General features: G+C 34.9%; 1 protein-coding gene across 1 annotated transcript in view; it reads right to left on the reverse strand.

Moving 5' to 3' along the window:
• Camk4 (calcium/calmodulin dependent protein kinase IV) overlaps nucleotides 1–23477 on the reverse strand; it is a 232310-nt gene that overhangs the window by 112947 nt on the left and 95886 nt on the right. The window contains exon 2 of the mRNA XM_027927740.2: nucleotides 871–949. Coding sequence (XP_027783541.2) covers nucleotides 871–949 — 79 coding nt within the window. The remainder of the gene's footprint in view (nucleotides 1–870; nucleotides 950–23477) is intronic.

Consider the following 23477-nt stretch of genomic DNA (forward strand, 5'->3'; position numbering starts at 1 on the left):
TTCTTGGCCTAAAAAAAAGATAATATTTGACTTCAAAATATATGACATTTCTCTCTTCAGTAAACTTTGTGAATAAGTTTTCAGAAATATATATAATGTGTGTATGTATACATAGTTTACATATTTGTCCACATAAAATTTGAATAAGGAAGAATGTGGTTGTAAAGAGTACCTTGGCCTTTATGGATTTTTGAGTAGAAACTACTTAAGGATAGAGAGTGTAAATGAAGGATTAAATCTACACACTTCTCTCTTAGGGACAGAGTATTACACAGGTGCCTGCACTTATTTTGGAATCTCACCTGCTACATTTCTTACTTATTAGCGATGAGCAACCTGAGACACTTTGCCTTTCCAGCTTGCCTATCATTTGAGAATAAACTCAAACAAATCTTTCTTTCTTTTCCAAATACAAACTCAGCCATTGAAAGTTAAGACAAATTAGAAGCTGATGACTCCTTTCACAAACACAGATATCTGTGTTTCATTTCAGCTTCTTATAAATGGCAAGCTTCTCTAGGATATCAAGGTGTGACTCTAATATGGAAATGTTAAAATGTGCCATCTGTGTATATACATCTCCCAGACCACAGCTGGTATAGAAAGCCAGGCTTCCCTACCAGCTCTCATGCATCTCCTTTGCACAGTTCTCCCCACAGACCACATTCACTGCAACATCCCGTGGCTTTCAGAGAGCTATGAGGATTCCATCAGACCACGATCAACTTGGGTTGCTCTCTCCCCTTCAGGAGTCACACCAGTCAGCTGCACATAGCGGCTCCCTGGCCCCTTAGTCCTTTGAGTCAGGTTCCTGACTGCTCCAGGTCACAGGTCCCCCAGAGATGCTATTATATAATGAAATAAACTTACTGTTTTCTTTAACACTTTGAGAGCATAAGGCTTCTGGGTCCCCTTCTGTTTGCATCTGTACACAATGGATGTAGCACCCCTTGAGGGGGAAAAAGACAAAAAGAAAATGTTATGCTTTGGACATGAATTAAAGGGATAAGTTTGAAAATAAGTGTCTCTTACCGTTATCCTCTCAAACGACAAGTGTTTATAAGTTCCACTATACACGAGCCCTATATGTCAAGAGTACTTTTTTTTCCACAATTGAATACATTTTGTTTAGAAAATTCTAGGTTTTTAGACTGCTCTTTTTAGACCCTCTTTTCCTCTCACCCCTTCTCTACACCAGTAACAAACAACAGGGCTGCTTCATTCAGTAGGCACTCAAGTAAATCACGTCCTCCAGTAAACATAATTTTTGAAGAACACCCATCCAAATCAGAATCCCAGTGTGCCTAAAGGTACCTGTTGAGTAAAATAAGCTGTATGACTTCAGGGAGGGGTTTCAGTTCAGGGCTTTTGTAAGGGTCCTAACAGTGCATTTCTGCTACTTGGCAAGGGAGCTGGGGAACCCCCTACCCCTTGCTCTTTTTTTTTTTTTAACCTATTAAGGAGAATGATAGGGAGGAATGTAACAGCTATCTTCCTATGTTTGTAAGGTTGCTAAAAAAAGAGCATTAAAAAGCAGGACAGTGTGGTACAAACGTTCCCACTCCACACACAAAGCAAGAGAGTAATAGAAACAGACAAAAAGAGAAGTACAGACCAAACAGGCTAAAGTTTCAACTTCAGAAGGAGAATATCTGGAAGTATCTTAAAATAAGATCAGCTTGAAGTAAACCTCTCAGACTTTGAAGAGCAAGCCAAAGGCCCTCTTGTGATATATTCAGTCCTATGGTTCTGAAATTCTAGGTGGGCACAAAGGTTTATAAAAATCAAACACATATCTAGCTATCTAAGCACAATAAACTTTTAATATAGCCAAGAGAAGTCAGTTCTAGTGGGTTCTATTTACCAATGGCCAAGAAAAGTGTTACTATTTTTAAAGATCTTTGGTAAGAAAGGACATATACATAAAATAAAGTGTTTTAGAAATAAAATAAGTGACAATAAATATGAAATTTACTTTTTTTAAATTTACCTGCTTTAAAAGATAACTAAAGAAAAATATATTTTTAATATCTTTGTTTTATTTATTTTTATGTGGTGCTGAGGATCGAACCCAGTAGAGCGCTCACCCAGCCTCGCACGTGCTAGGTGAGTGCTCTACTGCTGAGCCACAATCCCAGCCCAATTAAAGAAAAATATTAACAACACATTGCATTCAAAGCATATGTAAAAGTAAAATGAATGGCAATAAATGAAGGATAGAAAAATAGAAGTTGGTAAAATACTGCAGTGAAGTCTCTATGTGTGAGGTGCATGATATTATTTAAAGATAGACTGATTAACTAAAGGTTTGTATTATATGACCTTGCACAACGGCTAAAATAATTATTTAAAAGAAAAGTCAATAATAAACCAAAAGTCAATAATAAACCTAAAATGCAAATAATCAAAAATGCAAATCAAAACCACAATGAGGTTTCATTTTTCTCCTTTTTAATTTGGCTGTTATCAAAAAAGATGAACAATCCCAAGTGTTGTTGAGGGTGTGGACAAAAGGAAACCTTTGCACAGGGTTGCTAAGAGTGTAAATTAGTGTAGTCATTGTAGAAAACAGTATGGAAGTTACTCAAAAGATTAAAAAAATAAAACTGTGGTAGAACTTATGATCCAGAAATCCCATTACTGGCTATATATTCAGAGAATGAAATCAGCATGCCAAAGAGCTCATTCTCTCGTGATCATTGTAGCATTACTCATAATAGCCAAGATATGGAGTCAACCTAAGTGTCCATTAATAGATGAATGACTAAAGAAAATGTGTTATATATACACACTGGAATACTACTAAGTCTTTAAAACAAGAAATTCTTGCTATTTTCAACCACTTGGATGAAGGTGGAGGACAGTAATGAAACAAGTCAGACACAGACAAATATTGCATGATTTCACTTATATGTAGAATCTAGAAAATGTGAACTCATAGAAACTGAAAGCAGAATGGTCAGGGATTTGGGGGATGTTGCTCAAAGGAGACAAGAACGATGTATTATATCTTGAAAATCACTAAGGGAGCAGTGCATATGTTAATTAGATTGAGTTAGTCATATCACAATGTATACACATCTCAAAACATCATATTTTATGCCATAAGAATGTATAATTTTTAATTATAAAAAGATTTGATCAAAATTATATTGAGATTTCAATTGACTCCAGTAAGAATGGAATTTATCATAAATAATGATAAATGCTGGTGAGGGTATGAGAGAAAAGGTATACTTACACATTGTTGGTGGGACTTCAAATTAATGCTATCACTCTGGAAAGTGTGTGAAGAATCCTCAAAAAAATGGACCCAGCTATCCTACTCCTCAGAACTAAAATCAGCCACATCCAAGTTTATAGCAGTGCAATTTACAATAGCCAAGTTATGGAACTAGCCCTGGTGCCCATCAGTAGCTGAATGGATTAAGAAAATGTGGTATATATACACAATGGAGTTTTACTCAGCCATAAAGAAGAATAAAATTATGGAATTTTCCAGTCAGTGGATGGAGATAGAGAACATCATGTTAAGTAAAATAAGCCAGACTCATAAACTCAAGGGTTAAATGTTTTTTCTCATATGCAGAAGCTAGAGCAAAGTAAGGGGGAAAAAGGGGATTGGGGGTAGATATCATAAAGATATAGGGAAGTTCAGTGGAGCTGAAGAAGGAGATTGATGGGAAGAAAGGAAGAACAGGAAACAGGAGGAAATGCAGAAGGAATTTGACAAAATTATGCTATGTGAACATATAAATATGCCACAGTGAATTTCACCTATATGTATATCTATAAAACACCAATTTAAAATGAATAAATAAATGAGTAAAGTAGAGAAAGGAGAAAAAGGGAGAGAAGTAGAGAGGGAAAGAGGGGGCCACGAGGGACTGAAATGGAGTAAATAAATCCCATGCATTATGGTTATGTCTCTATGAACTAATTATTATTTATAACTATAATGCACTAATAAAAACATTAAAAATAGATAAATGAGAGTCTTGAACATATATCTCACCAAAGAAAATATATGGATAGCAAATAAGAACATGGAAAGACGCTCAACTACATTATTCATTAGGGAAATACAAATTAAAACCGTAAGAAAATGGCAACTACACACCTATTTGAATGTCTTAAAATAAAAAGACTAGCAAGGATGCAGAGCAACTAACACTCTCATGCTTTGCTGGTGGGAATGAAGAATGGTGCAGCCACTTTGGAGAAGAGCTTGGCAGCTTCTGCTGAAGTTAAACATATCCCGGGACCCATCTGTCTCACTGGCAGATATTTATCCAAATGATATAAAAACTGTGTTCATTTACAAACTTGAACACGTATCTTCGGAGCAACTTTATTAGTATTCATCAAAATCTAGAAATGCTCCAACATCCAACTGTGAAACAGATCAACAATCTACAGTATATTCTTACAATGAAATTCTACCTAGAAAGGAAAGGGAATAAACTAGGGTGCACTTAACAACTTGGATGAGTCTCTACACAATATCCCAAGTGAAAGAACATCATTTCAAAAGGCAATATACTGTATAACCCAATTTGTATAATATTTTAAAGACAAAATTATAGGGATAGAAAATATATCAGTGGTTTTTAGGGGCTCAGAAGTTGGGGAGATATTGACTGCAAGTAAATATGGAGACTTTTTTTTTTCTCATGAGAGAATTGCTCTATATCTTTTTTGTGATGGTGTTTGCACAAATATATTCACTTGTCAAAAAGGCAGAATTGTGTAATAAGGTGAAATTTACCATAATTTAAATTATATCTTAATAAAAGTAAGTAAAACGTTGTTCTAGAAAAACCATATTGTTCAAAGGCAAGGGCAAAAACCAAATTACCAAAATATAGCCTATAGTATTCATTCCATTTTATTTTCACTTAACAATAGGTAACTGATGAAATCTTAGAGAGAAAAAATTTAACTTGCAAACATTTGAGGTAAAACCAAAATCTAATTTTCATTTTTATGAATAATTGAAAAAGTTAGCAATTGAAAAGTTAATATTACTCAATAATTCATGTAAAAGAAAATATATTATAAGGCATATATTGCTTAATTTCCTAATCTCATTAAATTACTTCATCAATAAAATTTTCAGTATATCAATTCTTATTTTAGCAAAACCTTTTTTAAAAAATTAACAAACTCTCAAGACACAAGTATACTAGAAATAACATTTTAAAGACTGAAAGAAATAAGTTAAAAGAATAACCTAAATAGATTTATATGAAAATAACATTTTAGTAATTTCTCAAAAACATAGCCTATATTCTTTGTTGAAATTAAATGGTTGCTCAAGTTTGTAAATATAGAAATGGAATCGTGTTTTCAGTATATTTATATAAAAATAGTGTTTTTACATAAAACATATTAACAGTTAACTTTTAATATAGATGGGACTTATCGTACATTTTGCATTCTCATTTCAAAATATATTATGTAAAGAGAATTATCAAAAAATTATCTGAGATCCAAAAGAAGCAAGAGATTATAGAATAGAAGATATTATTTTTATGGGGTTATTCAGCTAAAAAATAATGCTTCACTTTTCATGTCTATTCATTTATAGCACGTTCTTTAACAAAAAGACCAGGAGTATAAAAATTATTCCAGTGAGATCTTTTTCTGCTATGATTTTTATGACAAAGAAAGGAAATCAATACTCTTGAAGTTTGACTTTTATTTTCAAATTGGTTTTCTTTAACAGAAATGTTAGGGAAGTTATTTCCAACTCTATCCTCATCAAATGGCTGGATATTTTTAAAAACATCTTAAGGCAAAAGGTTAAAAACATAGACCACCACGTTTTTCATCAAACAGAAAGAAGAAAATGTAGTTCAACCTGTAATGTTTCTAAAACTGTGTATAGTGTAATGATTATAATACTGTGTACAAATCATAACATATTTACACAATACAGTGTATCACACACACACACACATGCACAACTATTATTTCATTAAAGCTATTAAGAAACACCTAATGTTGGCATCTGGCACTGTGTGAAACTTATGGGTGTGGGGAAAAGCTCTAGATGTAATTATTTATTTGCCTCAAGATGTTTCAAGTATACAGTCCTTTACTGCCACATTTAGAACTATGTAGCATAAAAAGGGGCTCTCTATCCTGTAGTTCATCTTCACATATTCCTCATATTCAATACTTAAGGACAATTATCAAAACCTTTTGCAACTATGTCTGGATACATGCTTTTCCTCTTTATTTTTTTTATCATTATTATCTCATCCCTTTGCTCTTCTTGTTGCTTTAAAGAAAGAAAAACTGATTTAATTTTATATTTTACTCCAAATGAAATCTAGGTGTTTTGACATAACCACCCATCCACTAGTTCAGAGACAGATACCCAAATGCATTCAAAGGTCAAGTACAGAGTAAATATGATTCAAAATGGAAGCAGAAATTCCTAAGTCTGGATTCACATTAATGCTTTGGGGAATTTTGACGAGATTGTACAATATTAAGTAAGGCATTTTAGCAGTAAAGTCCTTCTCCAATCAAGGGAAGTTTTAAATCAGAGATTGGCTTTCTCTGGGAGGATCTAATGGGACATTTGTGATCCTTTGGGTCACAGTAACAAAGCTTGGCTTCTTTCCTTGCTCTTTGGAAATGCAAGAAAACTTCAGACACAGAATATTCTAAAATGTACTAGCCTGGAGGAACTGTTGGCACCTTTGTTTTTTGGTATCAGCTGTGACTCTGCAATGATACACTTCATGGCCATGTAAAATTGTCTTTGCTAAGGTTGTTAGGTCTCATAAATTACTAGAGTTTTGTTTTTTTCCCCTTGAAATGGAAACAAAAATCATTTTCATCTTTTTTCTAATGTTGAAGGTGCTTGGTTAAAGTATATTTATGTCAAAATATTAATCACTCTTTTAAATTTTTTTTAGTTGTAGATGGACACAATCCTTTTATTTTATTTATTTATTTTTATGTAGTGCTTAGGATCAATCCCAGTGCCTTGAAGGTGCAAGGCAAGCGCTCTGCCACTGAGCCACAACCCCAGCCCCCTATTAACCATTCTTAAACATTTCAAAGCATTTAATATTGTTCGTTTCTGTATTTGATTTTTAGATTTTTAAATTTTCCTTGTGTGTGTGTGTGTGTACTGGCAGAAAAGATCTTCTAAATGCTCATTCTGAAAAGGTCTAAAAGCAAATCTGTGACTTCTAAAAGCTGTCAATCAAACTTGAAAATATGACGTGTGCAACGCTACATCCACCGCATTTCTCCTGAGTGACTGACTTGCTATTCACAAGCCTATTCTTTTCACTGATTTTTAGATTGGATGAATTACTAAAATTTAACTCTTCTTAGGTGTGAAAGTAGAGTCACATGAAGGAACACAAATCCAAAAAAAGACAAATTCTCTCAGTGTTTAATGTCAGCATACATCTTGCTCCATTTCCAGTGACAGTTTCTCATTGTTTTATTCTCCATCTCCGTCAGCCAGGAACTCCTCCATGCTCTTTAACACTAGGATGCTTCATGGTGTTCTAAAGTCATCAAAGAACACCCCCCACTCCAAATTTGAACCTTAAATCAACAAAGAACAGGAAGAAAACTTCTCAATTGATTTAATTACTGATTTGGCATTTTCAATGTGAGACTTGAAAAATGGCTAACCTTTAGAATTTAGAAGTTGCTATTAGACATTGAAGCAGTTAAAATTACAGTCCTAAAGTAAATCTCAAAAATATCATGTCAAGGAATGATACTGAACCCCAGACCTTAAAAAATGTCCAAGCCAAGGATTTTAATAAGCTAAGGGTCAGAGTCCATCCATAAATATACTCTCCCTTTTCCATTTCATTAATATGCTGAATGGTGTTGGAAGCAAGGGTGAGCACCTCATTCCATGTCATCCCATGGTCTACTTGGCGTCTTGACTGTTTTGACTATCTCTGTGACAGATTTCTTATTTGTTGTTTCATCCTGATGTCAGCTTACTCCACATACACTGTGTTATAGGTCTAACTCCTGACCCACACTCCTTTCTAAAAGACCTTACTCTGGCAACCACTTAACTCTTCCACTCTGATGGCCAACTTGAGCCATGAACCATTATCTTTGTGTGGCTCCAGTTTCTCAAAGCCTTGCTTGCCTGCCTAACAGATTCCTTCAGTTGTTGCTTCTCAGCATCTAATTGTGACTTTGGTCCTAAGGCTGGAATCTCTGCAAAGATTTACTTTAAAATGACTCTGTCCTTTGATAAGGTAAAAGCTTTGGGATTAAAATGCTGAATTTTAGCTACTACAAAATAAAAGCAAAAGCAGCCTCAAATCATCAGGTTAGTTTAAGTTATTTGTTCCCAATCACAAAGTAATATAATAGCAAAAACTGTGGAGTAAAGGGTCATAATACTCATGAGTCCTTCTCTTTGTTTTCTTCAAAATGTTTAATGTCTCACATTGTTAATCATTGGTATCAATTAACTAAACTTTTGGTGAATACTTTTCTTTTCTCAGTGAGAGTGTATGTGCACATGTGCGCAGCACACACAAATTAAATTTTTGATCGACCATTTAATGTCTTAATACATTATGAGAATAACTATAGCTCTTTTTTCACCTTAACCCTCCATTCTCAATTCTGTTTCCGGCTATTCCATACTATATATTGTAATATATTTAATGTATATCTGTCCAATCCAACTTTCACACCTTCACATAAGCTTATTTATATTAGTAAGCAATATGTACCATTGTTTTATATACTTATTTATCATAACTTATAAAAGTATTAGTTATACCATTTACCTAAGCCCTCAAGTTGCATGTTTTCCACTGAAAATAATGTTCAGAGATCTGCAATGTTGATTAATATAGGTCTAAATAAGTCCTTTTTTACCACTCATATTTTATATATTAAATGTGGCTTTGATGGACATTTAGCATTTTAGCAACTTCAATAAAAAATGTAATGGATATTTTATAGCAGTTTCTCCACAATTTATTTCTAACTTCCTAGTAGGCCTATATTCTTTCCTTTGTATAAGACAAATTTTTTGATTTATTAAGTAAGAGCCCCAATGTTGTAATCCCTGAAGTAAAGCACACCATAAAAATGTACTAGGTCAGCCCAACAAGAATATGTAATCATTTAGAAATCTTGCCCTGTAACATTATGGTTGCATTACAAATAGGACCAAGGATAAAATATGATTAATTTTGAAGAAAAATGACTTCATTGTAGTTAACTCTATTATAAGGATGAGGCTGTTAAGAACTATTAAAAAAAAAAAAAAGAATACAGAGACATAGCTCAGTTGGAGAGCACTTGCCTAGCACCCTGAGTTATATCCCCAGCACTGCAAAATAAATAAATAAATAAATAATAGAATGTTGAAAAGCTTAAGTTGTGTGGGTGTGAGCAAGATTTGTTCACATCTTCAAAAGAATCTGAAATCACTGGGTTTTTTTTTTCCTCAAAGTGGAACTGAATTACTTCAGTAAAGATATATGAAGCCCTGTACAGGGCACTTTGGGAGATGATAAGGATGGTTTGGGTCCTTAATGGACTTCTGAAATAACATGGAAACAAGAAAAGAACATGTAAAACTGTAATTTTTAAAAGCAGGCCAAATACTAAGAAAGATTAGATTATGGGACTTTGGGTAGCATGACTTTATAATTATTGTCCAAGCCAGAATGATTTTGAGAGTGGGATGGAGAGATATTAATGCATTATGTCAAAAACCTACACATAAATCAGAAGTATCTTCAGCACATTGGAACCTTTAATCTCATTGTTGTTGAGGACTAAGAAGGAGAGAGCTGGGAGACTTTCTGTAGAGAGGCAAATTTAAACTTATCTTTGAAGTTGATAGAGACTAATAAGAGCAAGAGAATAGACCTGCAGGTGTTCTAAGTACATGGCCTACTGCAGCCTCAAGGGACATGGGAGAGTTCCTGGAGCATTATACCTCTAACAGGTCTCTTTGTCTGGGGAATGTGGAAGAATATATAGTGGAATGTTTTGTTGGAATAGCAAAACTGTTTTGAAAGACTACACACATGAGACTACAGAATTCAAAGCTTTAATCTATATATAAAGAGGGATATTAAAAACTTCTGAGCTGGAGAATGGGGTGAGGAACTAGAAAAGTATTTTAGATAACTATCTGGCATGCAGAATGGAGGCAAATAAATTAGTTTTTGACTCTACAGCAATTAAAGACCCAGCTCTCCCACTCCTTAGTATTTATCCAAAAGAACTAAAATCAGCATACTAGAGTGATACAGCCACATTAATGTTTATATCAGCACAATTCACAATAGTGGGGGATCCCATGTGAAAAGTAGGGAGATCAGTGGAGTAGAGGTAGGGGATAGAGGGGGGCATGAGGAATGGGAAAGGGGAGGAACTATGGAATGAAATTGATGAATTTATGCTATGTATACATATGAGAATTCCACATTTATGTATATCTAATCAGCACCAAATAAAAAATGAATAGAAGGAAAACCAGTAGAATAGAAGAAGAAGAAAGGGAAGGATATAGGTAGTATGGGGGACTTAAATGGAGTGAATTATATTCCATTCATATGTGATTATATCAAAATGTTCCTTGATATTAAGTACAACTATAGTGCACTAATAAAAAATCTTTTTAAAAAGATTTAGTCATCTCCAATGTTTGCAAATCCTTTTTCCTTAAATGAAGAAAAATAATTTACCTGATGCTATCTCATTCCTCACAGATGATACTATTCTGACATAAGCATAATATAGTTTGAACAATGTTGAATATTCCTTTCTGGGAGACCTGGATATCTTCAGAGCAAAATGTAAAACACAATTATTTCTGTCTTAGTCAGGCTTCTCCAAAGAAGCATGCAGAAAGTAAATCAGAATGAGACCATTAGTTTCATTCATAATGTCATTATTCTAAATGACATGTTTATACCCCATGACTTCTATTATTGCATAATCTGCTTCTCCTTTAAAAGTCAACAATAAAGCACAAATATCAGGTTGTTAATATTTTCATCTCTGATATAACAACAATGTATTTCTAACAACTATACTATAGGTTTTACACAATTCTTAGGACTTTCATGGTCATCACCTCCTTCATCAAGGAAATCTTTATGGTATAAATCTATCTGAAGATGTCCCCCTCTTTTTTGAAATTTGTTTTTGTTTTTTGATAAAATTCCTTGGAGAGCCTCAAATTTGATTTATTACTTATTTCTTCTCTTATTATCTCATGATTTTCAAAATTAAGGTAGAATTTATGTGGTATAAAACGTGCAGTTCTTCAGAATTCAATATAATGAGTTTGGCACATGCACACCCCTGTGAACAACCAACTCATTCAAGATTGAGAATATTTCTGTTTCCATAGAATGTTCCTGATGTCTTTTCCAGTCAGTCATCAATTCTGTAGAAACAACTGTTCTGATCTGTAATTAAGGTTTAGATTGGACTGTACTTGAACTTCGTATAAACGGAATCACACAGTATATACTCTTTGTTCAGTTTTCATTGCTCAACATAATGCTTAAAATTCATCTTGTTGCATGAGGAGTTCATTTTTTATTGCTCAGTGGTATTCTATCTGTATATTAGTTCTCCAGAGAGGCAGAAACAATAGGATGTGTGTATATACACATACATAACTTATTTATTTATTCTAAAGAAGTATTTTATGTAGGTTATGGTGGTTGAGAAATCTAGACTGAGGAGGACTGATAATATAAAAGTTCCAGTCTGAGTCCAAGGAAGCAGAAGCAGGAGCAATGATGGTATAAGTTCCAGTCCAATTCTGAGTCCAAAGCCATGAGAAGACCAGTGTTCTAGTATGAAGATAGATGGAGAGAGAAGAAATTCTTTCTTAGTCATTTTTCTAATAGGCTCTCAATTGATTAGGTGAAACTCACTCAGGACAAGCTATTTTAATCAGTCTACTGACCTAAATGTTAATCCTAGCCAGAAAAACTCTCACAGATGCACCCAGAAATAATAATATTTAGCTAAATATCTGGGGACACCATGGATCACTCAACTTGGACACAACTTTGTTTGTTATATATATTGTAAAATTTCTCCCAGTCAATATTTGTCATGTCATATTTTAATGATGTCTTTTAATAATGATAAGGTATTAATTTTGAAGTTCAGTGTATCAATTGTTCTTTTATAATAAATGATTTTTTTGTCCTAAGAAATCATTGTTCATTCTGAATGGGTGAAAATACCCTAGTTTTCTTCTATCATTTTTCTGATTTTAGTTTTTCTGAATCTTGTATATAATACACTCTCATTCGCTCTATATTTGTGCTTCAGTGTATGTATTAAAGAACATTTTCCCATGTGTTTAGCTAGTTGTTCTATCACCTTAAGTTGAAAAGACTTTCCTACCCCATTGCATTGCCTTATTATCTTTGCCAAATAATCAGTTGACTATGTATCTAAGGATCTGTGTCTGGGACCCAGTCTTGGTGTGTCTCCATCTCTCTGTTGTTTTGTGTATGCCCTGCTATGCTGACTACTGCAGTTTTATGTAATTTTTGAAAACAGGGTAAATTTTTAACTGTGATGTATTTTTTAAGATTTTTGGCCTTCTCTAGGCACTTTACTGCTTCTTACAAGTTCTAGAATCTATTTATTAATGTTTATCAAAAGTTAATTAGGATTGTATGAATTTACAGATCAATTTGGAGAGAACTGACATGTGAATGCTATTCATTCATTCAATCCGTTTACAGGTTATATCACTCCATTTAGGCTTTCTTAGAATTCTCTCAGCAGTATTTTATATTTTTCATAATAAAAAATGTTTCATGTCAGTGATGGTGGGGGGAGACAGCAGAAGTGAGCTGAGCAGAAGTTCTGTCTCCTCACAACACAGAAGGAGGCAGTGAAGAAAAAAGCAGAATTGAGAGGTGGGTGATAAAATAAATGCTCTGAAACGCAATATACCCCGAAGTCTGAGACCTGGAGAACTGGAAGATAGGTTACCAGAGTAGAAAATAAACTCAAGTTTCCTAACCCTGAACCCAAACCAAGGTATGGGAGTGGGGAGGGGGAGGAACAGAGAGAGAAAGAAAGAGGGGAGCAGAAAATCTCTAAGCTCACTCACTTAAAAACATTCGGAAAGACAGACAAAATTTAAAATGCGTCAGTAACAGCAGGTCCTTAAAACTATGTCAACAACTTATACCCAAATCATGAAAAGAAAACTGAGCCAGAGGTCTGCAGCCATCTTGTGGAGCCCTCAGTCAACCAGTCACCCCCTTCCATCAACAGGGCTTCTTCCCACACCCAGACAGCTGTGAATTAAACCAGAGAGAAGTTCCCTGCAGTGGGACCTCTTAAGAATGAGGCCAGAAAGAACTTCTAGAAGGACCACTACTAGCTGAAAATTTCTGAAACCCCCTCTCCCTTCCCCTTTCTGTGCTGGGAAGTACACCTAACTCACTTAGCCTCTACAGCCCAGGCAAGTGCAGAAAGCTTTGTGCAGCAATCACAGAGACAGCAATGAAGCAGGTTTGGCCCTGAACAGAGGAAAGCAGATTCACCACTGACATTAGGGGGAAGCACAGTGGGAATTTAGGGACAGTCCCCAGGATCACAAGGCTTACCAGAGGGAAGCTGCCTGAATACCAGTGACATAGAAAGCCGGTTTGTGGATGGTTGCAGCCACAGACAGAAGGCTGCTAGGATAAGTTCTATGAATACCCCAGGGAATTTAAGCTAAAGGCACCCACAAAGATAGCCAGAGGGAGATCAGTTAAGGCAGCAAATTAACAGAGCCTAGGCAACAGGAAAAGGCTGTTCCCAGCCTTAATTGATGCACAGCCTGACATGTGATCACAACTGTTGAGTGAAAGGGCATTGTTTGGATACTTGTGGGAACTTGCATCAGACTCAATAAACAGGGAACCAGTGCCACAATTTATAACTTGCGGTAGTAAAAACTAGAGTCCAGATGAACCACCTGAGTCCCTTCAGACAGTGTCCCAGAGAACAGCATCAGCTGGGGGAATGTTTCTGCACCACACAACACCCACAGAAACCCACAACCAGAGTTTCTGAACTCATAGCCACCAGGATCTTCACTACCACAAAAAGGATCCTATAGAGGGGAGCAGGCACAGGGGGACTCACAGAAAACACAGGGACATTCCAGAGCCTGAATACTGAATTCCTACCCAGAACAGAAAGAGCCAAGCCACATACTGCACCCTCTAAGCAGTCACCTGAAGGCCCCTGAGCTGACAAACCAGAAGCCCCTGGTAGGAATTGGCTCCTGAGCCCATGCAACTCTGGAGAGATCTGCAGCCAAAGACTGATGGACATTTGACAAATATCCAAACCCCAATGAAATACAAACCAAGATTCAAGAAGAATTTTCTTCACCTATTCATGATTTACTATAAATAACTATAATATCAAAGTTGATCAGACAAAAAACTCTTTAACTTGAATGATAATTGTTACCCCAATAGCCAGTGTTGTAGATTCAATCCATTTGAATACATTTCATCTATTGATTTGAAGCACTGATTGGAATCAATCTTCCTATCTTTGTTTTCCTAGCTCTGGTTTATACTTGCTCCTCTTAGCACCCTATTCATCCTCTTGCATTATCTACTACTACCTCAAATAACCATGATTCATCTGTTTCTTCTTTAAACTTTGGTGTAAATTATTATTTTACATATTCTCTCTTTCTCTCTCCCTATCCCCCTTTCCCTCTTCTCTCCTTTTTGCCCAATCTTTCTTCCTCTCCCCCTTTATACTTCATTTAAGGTTACAGAAAGTTTATTTAATTTAAAAATGAATTCTTTTGACCTATTCCAGGACTGTATTTCAAATTTATACCTGGATTTAAGGAACTATGGAGAACAATAATAAACCAGTTTTTGTTTCTTATATGGTTGGCTAGAGTTAAGCTTGGCTCTGAAATGATTATAGTAAATAAGGTTCAGTGGTATCTCTTAAAGTGGTGCTGATATTGGGATTGGCAGAGCTCCCACATTGACTTAAAATATTATTATCTGAATATTCACCCATCCAAGGGCTCTTAAGAGAAAGAAGATCTCATAATAGTCCTTCACTTAAAAGAAGTGAGAACTACACCAATAGGTGGGCAGACATTCAAACAATATGAAAAAGCAGGAAACTAATCATCCCCAAACATCCCATAATGCTTCAACAACTGACTTTATCAACACCACTGAAGGAAATGTCAGAAAAGATATTTAGAAAGTTCTTAGTTAAAATGGCTTATGAGCTACAGGAAGATGAGGAAATGAAATCAGACAGAAAATATAGAAAGTAAAAGATCACTTCAAAAAAGAGACAGAGAGTCTGAAAAAGAAAAAAAATCCTGGAAATGAAAGAATAAATAAACCAAGTTTAAAATGCAATGGAGGGGCTCGGGTGTGGCTTAGGGATAGAGTGCTTACCTAGCACACGTGAGGCACTGGCACTGACCTTCAGCACCACATGAAAATAAATAAATAAAATAAAGGTATTGTGTCCATCTACGACTTTAAAAAATCTTTTTAAAAAATTCAATGAAAAGCATCATCAGTAGATCAGACCACTTTGAAGATAGATTTTTAGGCCTTGAAGACAAGGCACATAATCTGGAAAATAAAGTCAACCATAAAGAAAACATGTTAAGAGACCATGAACAAAATATTCAAGAAATCTGGGATAACATTACAAGGCCAAATTTAAGATTCATTGGGGTAGATGAAGGCTATGAAACACAAGCTAAAGGGATGCACAATCTTTTCAATAAAATAATAGCAAAAAATTTTCCAAACCTTAAGAATGAGATGGAAATTCAAATAAAGAGGTATATAGAACTTCAAATTTAAAAAATCAAAAAAGATTCACTATAAGACACACTATAATGAAAATGCCTAATATATAGAATAAGAACAGAATTTTAAAAGCTGCTAGGGGAAAATGACTGGTTACATTTAGAGGTAAAACAATCCAGATTTCAACTGATTTCTCAACCCAGACCCTAAAATCCAGGAGGGCTTGAATAATACTTATCAAGTTCTGAAAGAAAATGGATGCCAACCAAGAATACTATACCCAGCAAAATTAAGCTTCAGAACTAAAGATGAAATAAAGACTTTCATGATAAACAGAAGCTAAAAGAATTCATAAGTAGAAAGCCTGCACTACAAAATATACTAAGTAAGATATTTCATGAAAAAGAAATAAAAATAAAAATGAAAAAACCAGCATGGGGAGAAATTAGACTAGAAGAATAATCAAGTAATGAAGAATCAAGTCTGATTTAAATATTAGAAGTAAATAAACATGGCAAGAAACTAAATAATCTCTCAACAATAATATTGAATGTAAGTAGTCTAACCCTTCAATCAAAAGACATAGGTTGGCAGAATGAATTAAAAAAAAAAAAAACACCAATATGCTGTCTGAAATAGACTCGCCTCACAGGCAAACTCATCCTTAGACTGAAGATGAAAGGATGGGGGAAAATGCCATTCACATAGGACTCATAGAAAAGCAGATGTCGTTATTTTCACATCAGACCAAGTGAATTTCAAGCCAAGATTTATCAGAAGAGACAAAAAAAGTTCATTTCATACTGCTTAAGGAATTCATACATCAACAAGATATAATGATTGTAAATATTTAGGCCCCAAACAACAATACAACTATATACATGAAATAAACCCTTCTCAATATTAAGAATCAAATAGACTATAAAACAGTAATATGGGATTACTTTAACATGCCTCTCTCATCACTGTTAGATCATCCAAACATAAAGATTCTACAGAACTAAAAAATACAATTAATAATATGGACCTAACAAATATCTATAGAATATTTCATCCATCAATGATTGAGTTCACTTTCCTCTCAGCAGCAAATGGAACATTTTCTAAAATAAACCATACTTTAGGTCACAAAAGAAATCAGCAATATTTTTTAAAAAAGAGATAATACCTTGCATTCTACTAGATCATAATGGGAAATTAGAAATCAATGATAAGATTAAAAACAGAAACTACTTGAACACCTGGAGATTAATAATGCACTTTTGAAAGATGAATGGATAGCAGAAGAAATTAGGGGAAAAAATAAAAGAAAATTCTTAGAAGTAAATGAAAATAGTGGCACAAAACATATCAAAATCTCTGGAACAATATGAATGCATTTCTACGAGGAAAGTTCATAGCATTGAGCTCATACACTAAAAGAATAGAAAAGTAACAAATAAATAATCTAACTTTACATTTCAAGGCCCTAGATAAAGAAGAACAAACCAACACCAAAATCAGTATAAGACAGAACATAACTGAAATCAGAGCCAAAATCAATGAAACTGAGGTTAAAAAAAAATACAAAAGAGTAATCAAACAAAAAATTGGCTTTTTGAAAGGATAAACAAAATTGATAAACCCTTAACCAAACTAATCAAAAGAAAGAGATAAAAAATGCATATTAAAGAAAATATCACCATAGATACTACTGAAATCCAGGGTTCATCAAAAACTATATTGAAAATTTATACTCCAATAAGCTATACAATCTTTAAGATATTAACAAATTTCTAGAGACATGTGATCTACCCAAATTGAAGGATATAGAAAAATTAAACAGATAAATATGGTAATAAAATTGAAGCAGCATCAAGTCTTCCAACAAACAAAGAAAAAAAAGAACCTGCATGGGTTCTCAGCTAAATTCTACTAGATTTTTAAAGAAAAACTAATACCAATGCTTCTCAAATTATTCCATGAGATAGAAAAGGGGGGAACACTGCCAAATTCAATCTACAAAGTTAGTATCATCGTGATGCAGACAAAGACACATCAAGGAAAGAAAATATCAGACCAATATCCTTGATGAACACAGATGCAAAAAAATCTTATTAAAATATTGGCAAACTGCTTATAAAAACACATTAAAAAGATAGTGCACCATGACCAAGTGAGTTTCATTCCAGGGACGCAAGTTTTGTTCAACATATAGAAATCAATATATGTAATTCACCACATAAACAGAATGAAGGACAAGAATCACATGATTATCTCCATAGATGCAGAAAAAGCATTTGACAAAGTACAATACCCATTCATGTTTAAAACACTTGAAATACTAGGGATTTACTCAACAAAGTAAAGGCTATATATGATAAACCCAAGGTCAACATTATTCTGACTGAAGAAAAACTTAAAGCATTTCTTCTAAAAACAGGAACAAAGCTGCCCATTTTCACCACTCCTATTCAACATAGTCCTTGAAACTCTAGCCAGAGCAATCAGGCAAGAGAAGGAAATTAAAGGGTCGTGAATAGGAAAAGAAGAGCTCAAATTATCTCTGTTTGCCAATGACATAATCCTATACTTTTAAAACCCCAAAACTCCACCAGAAGACTTCAAGAACTCATAAATGAATTCAGCAAAGTAACAGAATACAAAATCAACAGCCATAAATCAATTGTGTTCCTGTACTCCAATGATGAATTTGCTGAAAAAGAAATTAGAAACATGATCCCATTTAAAATAGCCTCACAATAAAATAAAATAACAATCTAAAAAAAGAATGATGTCTACAATAAAAACTATAGCATATTAAAGAAAGAAAATGAAGAAAACCTTAGAACATGGAAAGATCTCTCATGTTCTTGGATAGGCAGAATTAATATTGTCAAAATGGCCATACTACCAAAAATGCTATACAGATTCAACGCACTTTCCATCAAAATTACAAAATGGTACTTTTCACAAAAGTAGAAAGGTAGTCATGAAATTAATTTGGAAAAATAGTAGACCCAGAATAGCCAAAGCAATCCTTAGCAAAAAAAGTGAAGCAGGAGGCGTCATGGTACTGGACCTCAAATTATGTTACAGAAATATAGTTACAAAACCAGTGTGAAGATCAATGGAATAGAATAGAGGACACAGAGATAAACTCACATAAATATAGATATCTCATATTAGACAAAGGCACCATAAACATAAATCAGAGAAAAGAGAGTCTCGTCAACAAGTGGTGCTGGGAAAACTGGAAATCCATATGTAGTAGAATGAAAATTTAACCCTTCTGTCACCCTGCACAAAACTTAACGTGGATCATTAACCTAGGAATTAAACCAGAAGACCTGCATCTGCTAGAAGAAAATGTAGGTCTAACACTCCAACATACGGTTCAGGAACTGACTTCCTTAACAAGATTCCTAAAGTGCAAGATGTTTAAAATAAAAAGTCAATAAGTGGAATGGCAACAAATTAAAAAGTGTCTTTACAGAAAAGGAATCCAGAGTGTGAAGAGAGAGTCTACTATTGATAGACCCCTCTGCTTTGAACTGCTTGCAGAACTTGCCTGGACTATGTATCACTTGTATACATTGTGAACTATCGTTTGGTGCAGCGAATTGTGGTAGTGCTGGCATATCTTTGCTGATGGTGTCACCAGTGATGCAATTTTTCCAAAGGAGCCGTCAATTGGCTTGGTGTCCTGGCATTTCTGTATCCTCCTCCCTTCTGCTAGTGATGGTCTAAAGTAGAGGATAGGAAAGGTAGCAGAACATGACAGTCACTAGTATGGCAATATGTAAATCAATGGATGTGTAATTGATGTGATTCTGCAATCTGTATATGGGCTAAAAATGGGAGTTCATAACCCACTTGAAGCAAAGTGTGAAAGATGATATATCAAGAACTATGTAATGTTTTGAACAACCAACAATAAAAAAAAAAGAAAATAAATAAATAAATTGCTGATAAAAAATTAAAATTTGGGGGTCAACAGAGGTGAGGCAAAGAACCTCACCCCCCCCCACTGGCACCAAGGGCAAAATTGGGGGCCAACAGAGGTGAGGCAAGAACCTCAAACCCCCCCCCCCAACTGGTGCATAGGCCTATCCACAAGTATGGCTGTATGCTGGACCGGTAGTCATTGACGGGTATGATCCAATTGCAGTGGTATCAACCTAAGACAGGAGGCTGACGCCTAGAGGTCAGTTTTTCCCATGATGGGTAAGAACCATATGTTGAATTGGACAACCTACCAGGCACGGTCCTTAAGCCACATTGCTTGTTGTTTAATTAATCAGAAGGGGGGAGATGCTGAGGGCCATTGCTAAGTAAGAATGACACATGGCAATTTATTTGTCAGCCTACCCAATGTTGCTTAGAGGAAGGACTCTCCATATTGACCTAGGTCATTTGCAGTGTCATTGCATGTAAGGTGACCTTGCTCAAGGATCTGGGTGGATCCGGGTTTAGGGCGGATCGGGGTTTAGGGCGTTCCTGGTTTAGGACAATCCGGGTTTAGGGCGGTTCCAGGTTTAAGGTGTACTCTGCTGGGAATAGGGCGTATCCTGCTGCCTCAGGCGCGCCTGCTCCTTGAGTTCTCGTTGAGTTCCTGTGGGATTCAGAGAGTATTTGGGATTTTGCCCAGAACGTGATTGGGGCCCAGAACGTGAATTCCCCCAGAACGTGTTTGTAGAGTGCCGGTGTGAGTTCGGGAATAAAGAATTGCTGTTTGAATCTACAAGGCTGTGTGGTGGCTCGTGATTTTGTGCCCAGCCAGACTGCGGCAGTCTACGGAATGGGAGAAAATCTTTGTCACTATTGTTCAGATATGGTATTATTATCCAAAATATACAAAGAACTCAAACAACTTAACATCAAAAAAAAAAAAAAATCAATAAATGGGCAAAGCAACTAAACAGACACTTCTCAAAAGAAGAAATACAATGGCCAATAAATATATGAAAATTTTTTCAACATCTCTAGCAATTAAGAAAATATAAATGAAAACTACATTGAAATCTCATCTCACTCCAGTCAGAATGTAATTATCAAGAATACAAGTAACAATAAATGTTGGTGAGAATGTGGGGAAAAAGATATACTCATACATTATTTGTGGGATTGCAAGTTTGTGCAACCACTCTGGAAGGCAGTATGGAGTTTCCTCAAAAAAGTAGAAATGTAACCACCATATGACCCAGCAATCCTATTCCTTGGTATATATCCAAAAAGTCTGAAATCAGCATAGTACACTGCTGCAGCCACATCAATGTTTATAGCAGCACAATTCACAATAGCTAATCTATGGAGCCAACCTAGGTGCCCTTCAACAGATGAATAGATAAAAAAATATGGTATATATACACAATGGAATATTATTCAGCCATAAGGAAGAATGACTTTATGGCATTTGCAGGTAAATCGATGGGTCTGGAGATTTTTGTGCTACATGAAATAAGCCAGTTCCCCAAAAATCAAAGGTTGAATGTTTTCTTTGATGTGCAGAAGTTAATCCAAAATAAGATGGTGGGAGGGGGGACAAAAATTAGAAGAAAGATCAATGGAGTAAACAAAGGTGAATGAAGAGAAGATAGGAGGGATGGAAGAGGGAAAGACAGTAGACTGAATCTGACTAACTTCCTATGTGCATATATGAATATACCACAGTGAACCTCACCATTATGTATATACACAAGACCCTAAAAAAAATACAAAGAAATAGCAGAAACATCCGTAGAATAGAGAGAAGGGAACAAGGGGAAGATAGAAGGGCAGCAAAAGGGAAGCACTATGAACTGAATTAGAACAAATTATATTTCTTGCTTTTATAATTATGTAAAAATGAATCCTGATATGATGTATAACTAAAAGAAATTAAAGAAAAAAAATGTCTCATTTTTTGCCAAAGTCAGTACTTATTGTTTTATATTTAACAATTATAATGATGTTTTAGAATTTTCTTTTACCATAGTTTTAGTATAAATAAATACAGTTTACTTTTATATTATAGGACCTTTTGTCCTAACCTTGCCAGATTAATTTTCTAGTCTACTAGATTTTTGTTTTTTGGTAGAATCCTGAAGATTTTTTTAAAACAATGTTATGTTTTCTCCGAATGAAGAGGTGTTACGGTTTAGATATTAGGTGTCTAATCATATGTGAGGCAATGCAAGAAAATTTAGAGGTGAAATGATTGGGTTATAAGAGCCTTAGCCCAATCAGTGAATTAATTCCCTGGTAGTGATTAAATGAGTGGTAACTGTAGGCAGATAGGGTGTGGCTGGAGGAGGTAGGTCCCTGGGGGTGTGCCTTGGAGTATGTATTTTATCCTTGTTCAGCATAGCTCTCTCTCTCTCTGCTCCTGGACTGATATCTGAGCTACTTTCCTCCACCATGATGTTCTGCCTTATCTCAGGCCCCAAGGAACGGAACCAGCCCTCTATGGACTGAGTCCTCTGAAACTATGAGCCCCCAAATAAACTTTTCCTCCTTAAAATTGTTCTTTTCAGGTCTTTTGGTCACAGCAGTGGAAACGCTGACTAAAAGTAGAGGGTTTGACTTCTTTCTTTCCAATTTCTCTTTTCTTGACCAAATACACTGGTTGGCCCTTGAATACATTTCGCTGAAGAATTGAGAGCAGACATCCTTGCCTTATTCCTAATTAAATAGTTGTTTTAGAAGATAGTAAGAAAAAAAATAAAAATGGATCTTTTATATTACCTGCATTCTTCTATTTTCAATGCTCTTCATTCAGTCCTATAAATCTGAATTTCTATCTAATATTTTACTTCAAACTAAAGAACTTTCTTAACATTACTGGGGCTCAGGTGTGCTGACATAGATTGTCTCGGCATTCATTTATTTTAAAAATGTCTTTACTCTTATTTTTGAGGCATATTTGTTTTTACTGGATGTAGAATTCTGGGCTAACAGGTTTCTTCTACCTACCCCCTGAGCACTACCTTCTGGTCCCCATTTAGTATTTCTCATGGGACATTCGCCCACATTCATAGCATTATCTTCCTATGTGCATGTCTTTTCTTCTTTCTTTGGCTATTTTAAATCTTCTCTTTATCTTTGGTTTCTGGTCTTGACAATATGCCTAGGTTTGGTTTTGTTTGTATATATTATATTTTGCTTCTCAAGAGCTTTTTGAGTCTGTAATGCTCTTCACCCATTCTGGGAAATGGTTCCCTAGGATTCCTTTAAGCATGTTTTCTGCCCAGTTATTTCCCTCCTCTCCTTCTGGAACATGCGTTCCATGTCTGTTGGCCTTCTTGGTAATCTACAACGAGGCTCTGAGCCTTTGTTCCTTTTACCAGTTGTTTTTCCCTCTACTCTTCATGTTGGATAACTTTTATAGATTTGTCTTCGAGTTCACTGTCACTTTTTTCTGCAGCCTCCAATCCACTCTCAAGCTGATGAATTTTTATGATGAATTTATATTTATATAACACACTTTTCAGTTGTAAATTTTAATTAGGCTCTTTGTTATAGTTCCTGTTTCTTTGTGGATATATAATTTACTCATTATAATTATATTTTTCTTTATGTTCTTTCGTGTTTTTAATAGTTGATTTATAGTCTTCATCTGTTAAATTCAAAATATGGGTCATCTCCAAGTATTTTTTTTTTTTTTTTTTTTGGTATAGGGACACTCTATCA

This window comes from Marmota flaviventris, chromosome 5 (genome assembly GCF_047511675.1).
Source record: "Marmota flaviventris isolate mMarFla1 chromosome 5, mMarFla1.hap1, whole genome shotgun sequence".
Classification (NCBI taxonomy): Eukaryota; Metazoa; Chordata; class Mammalia; order Rodentia; family Sciuridae; genus Marmota; species Marmota flaviventris.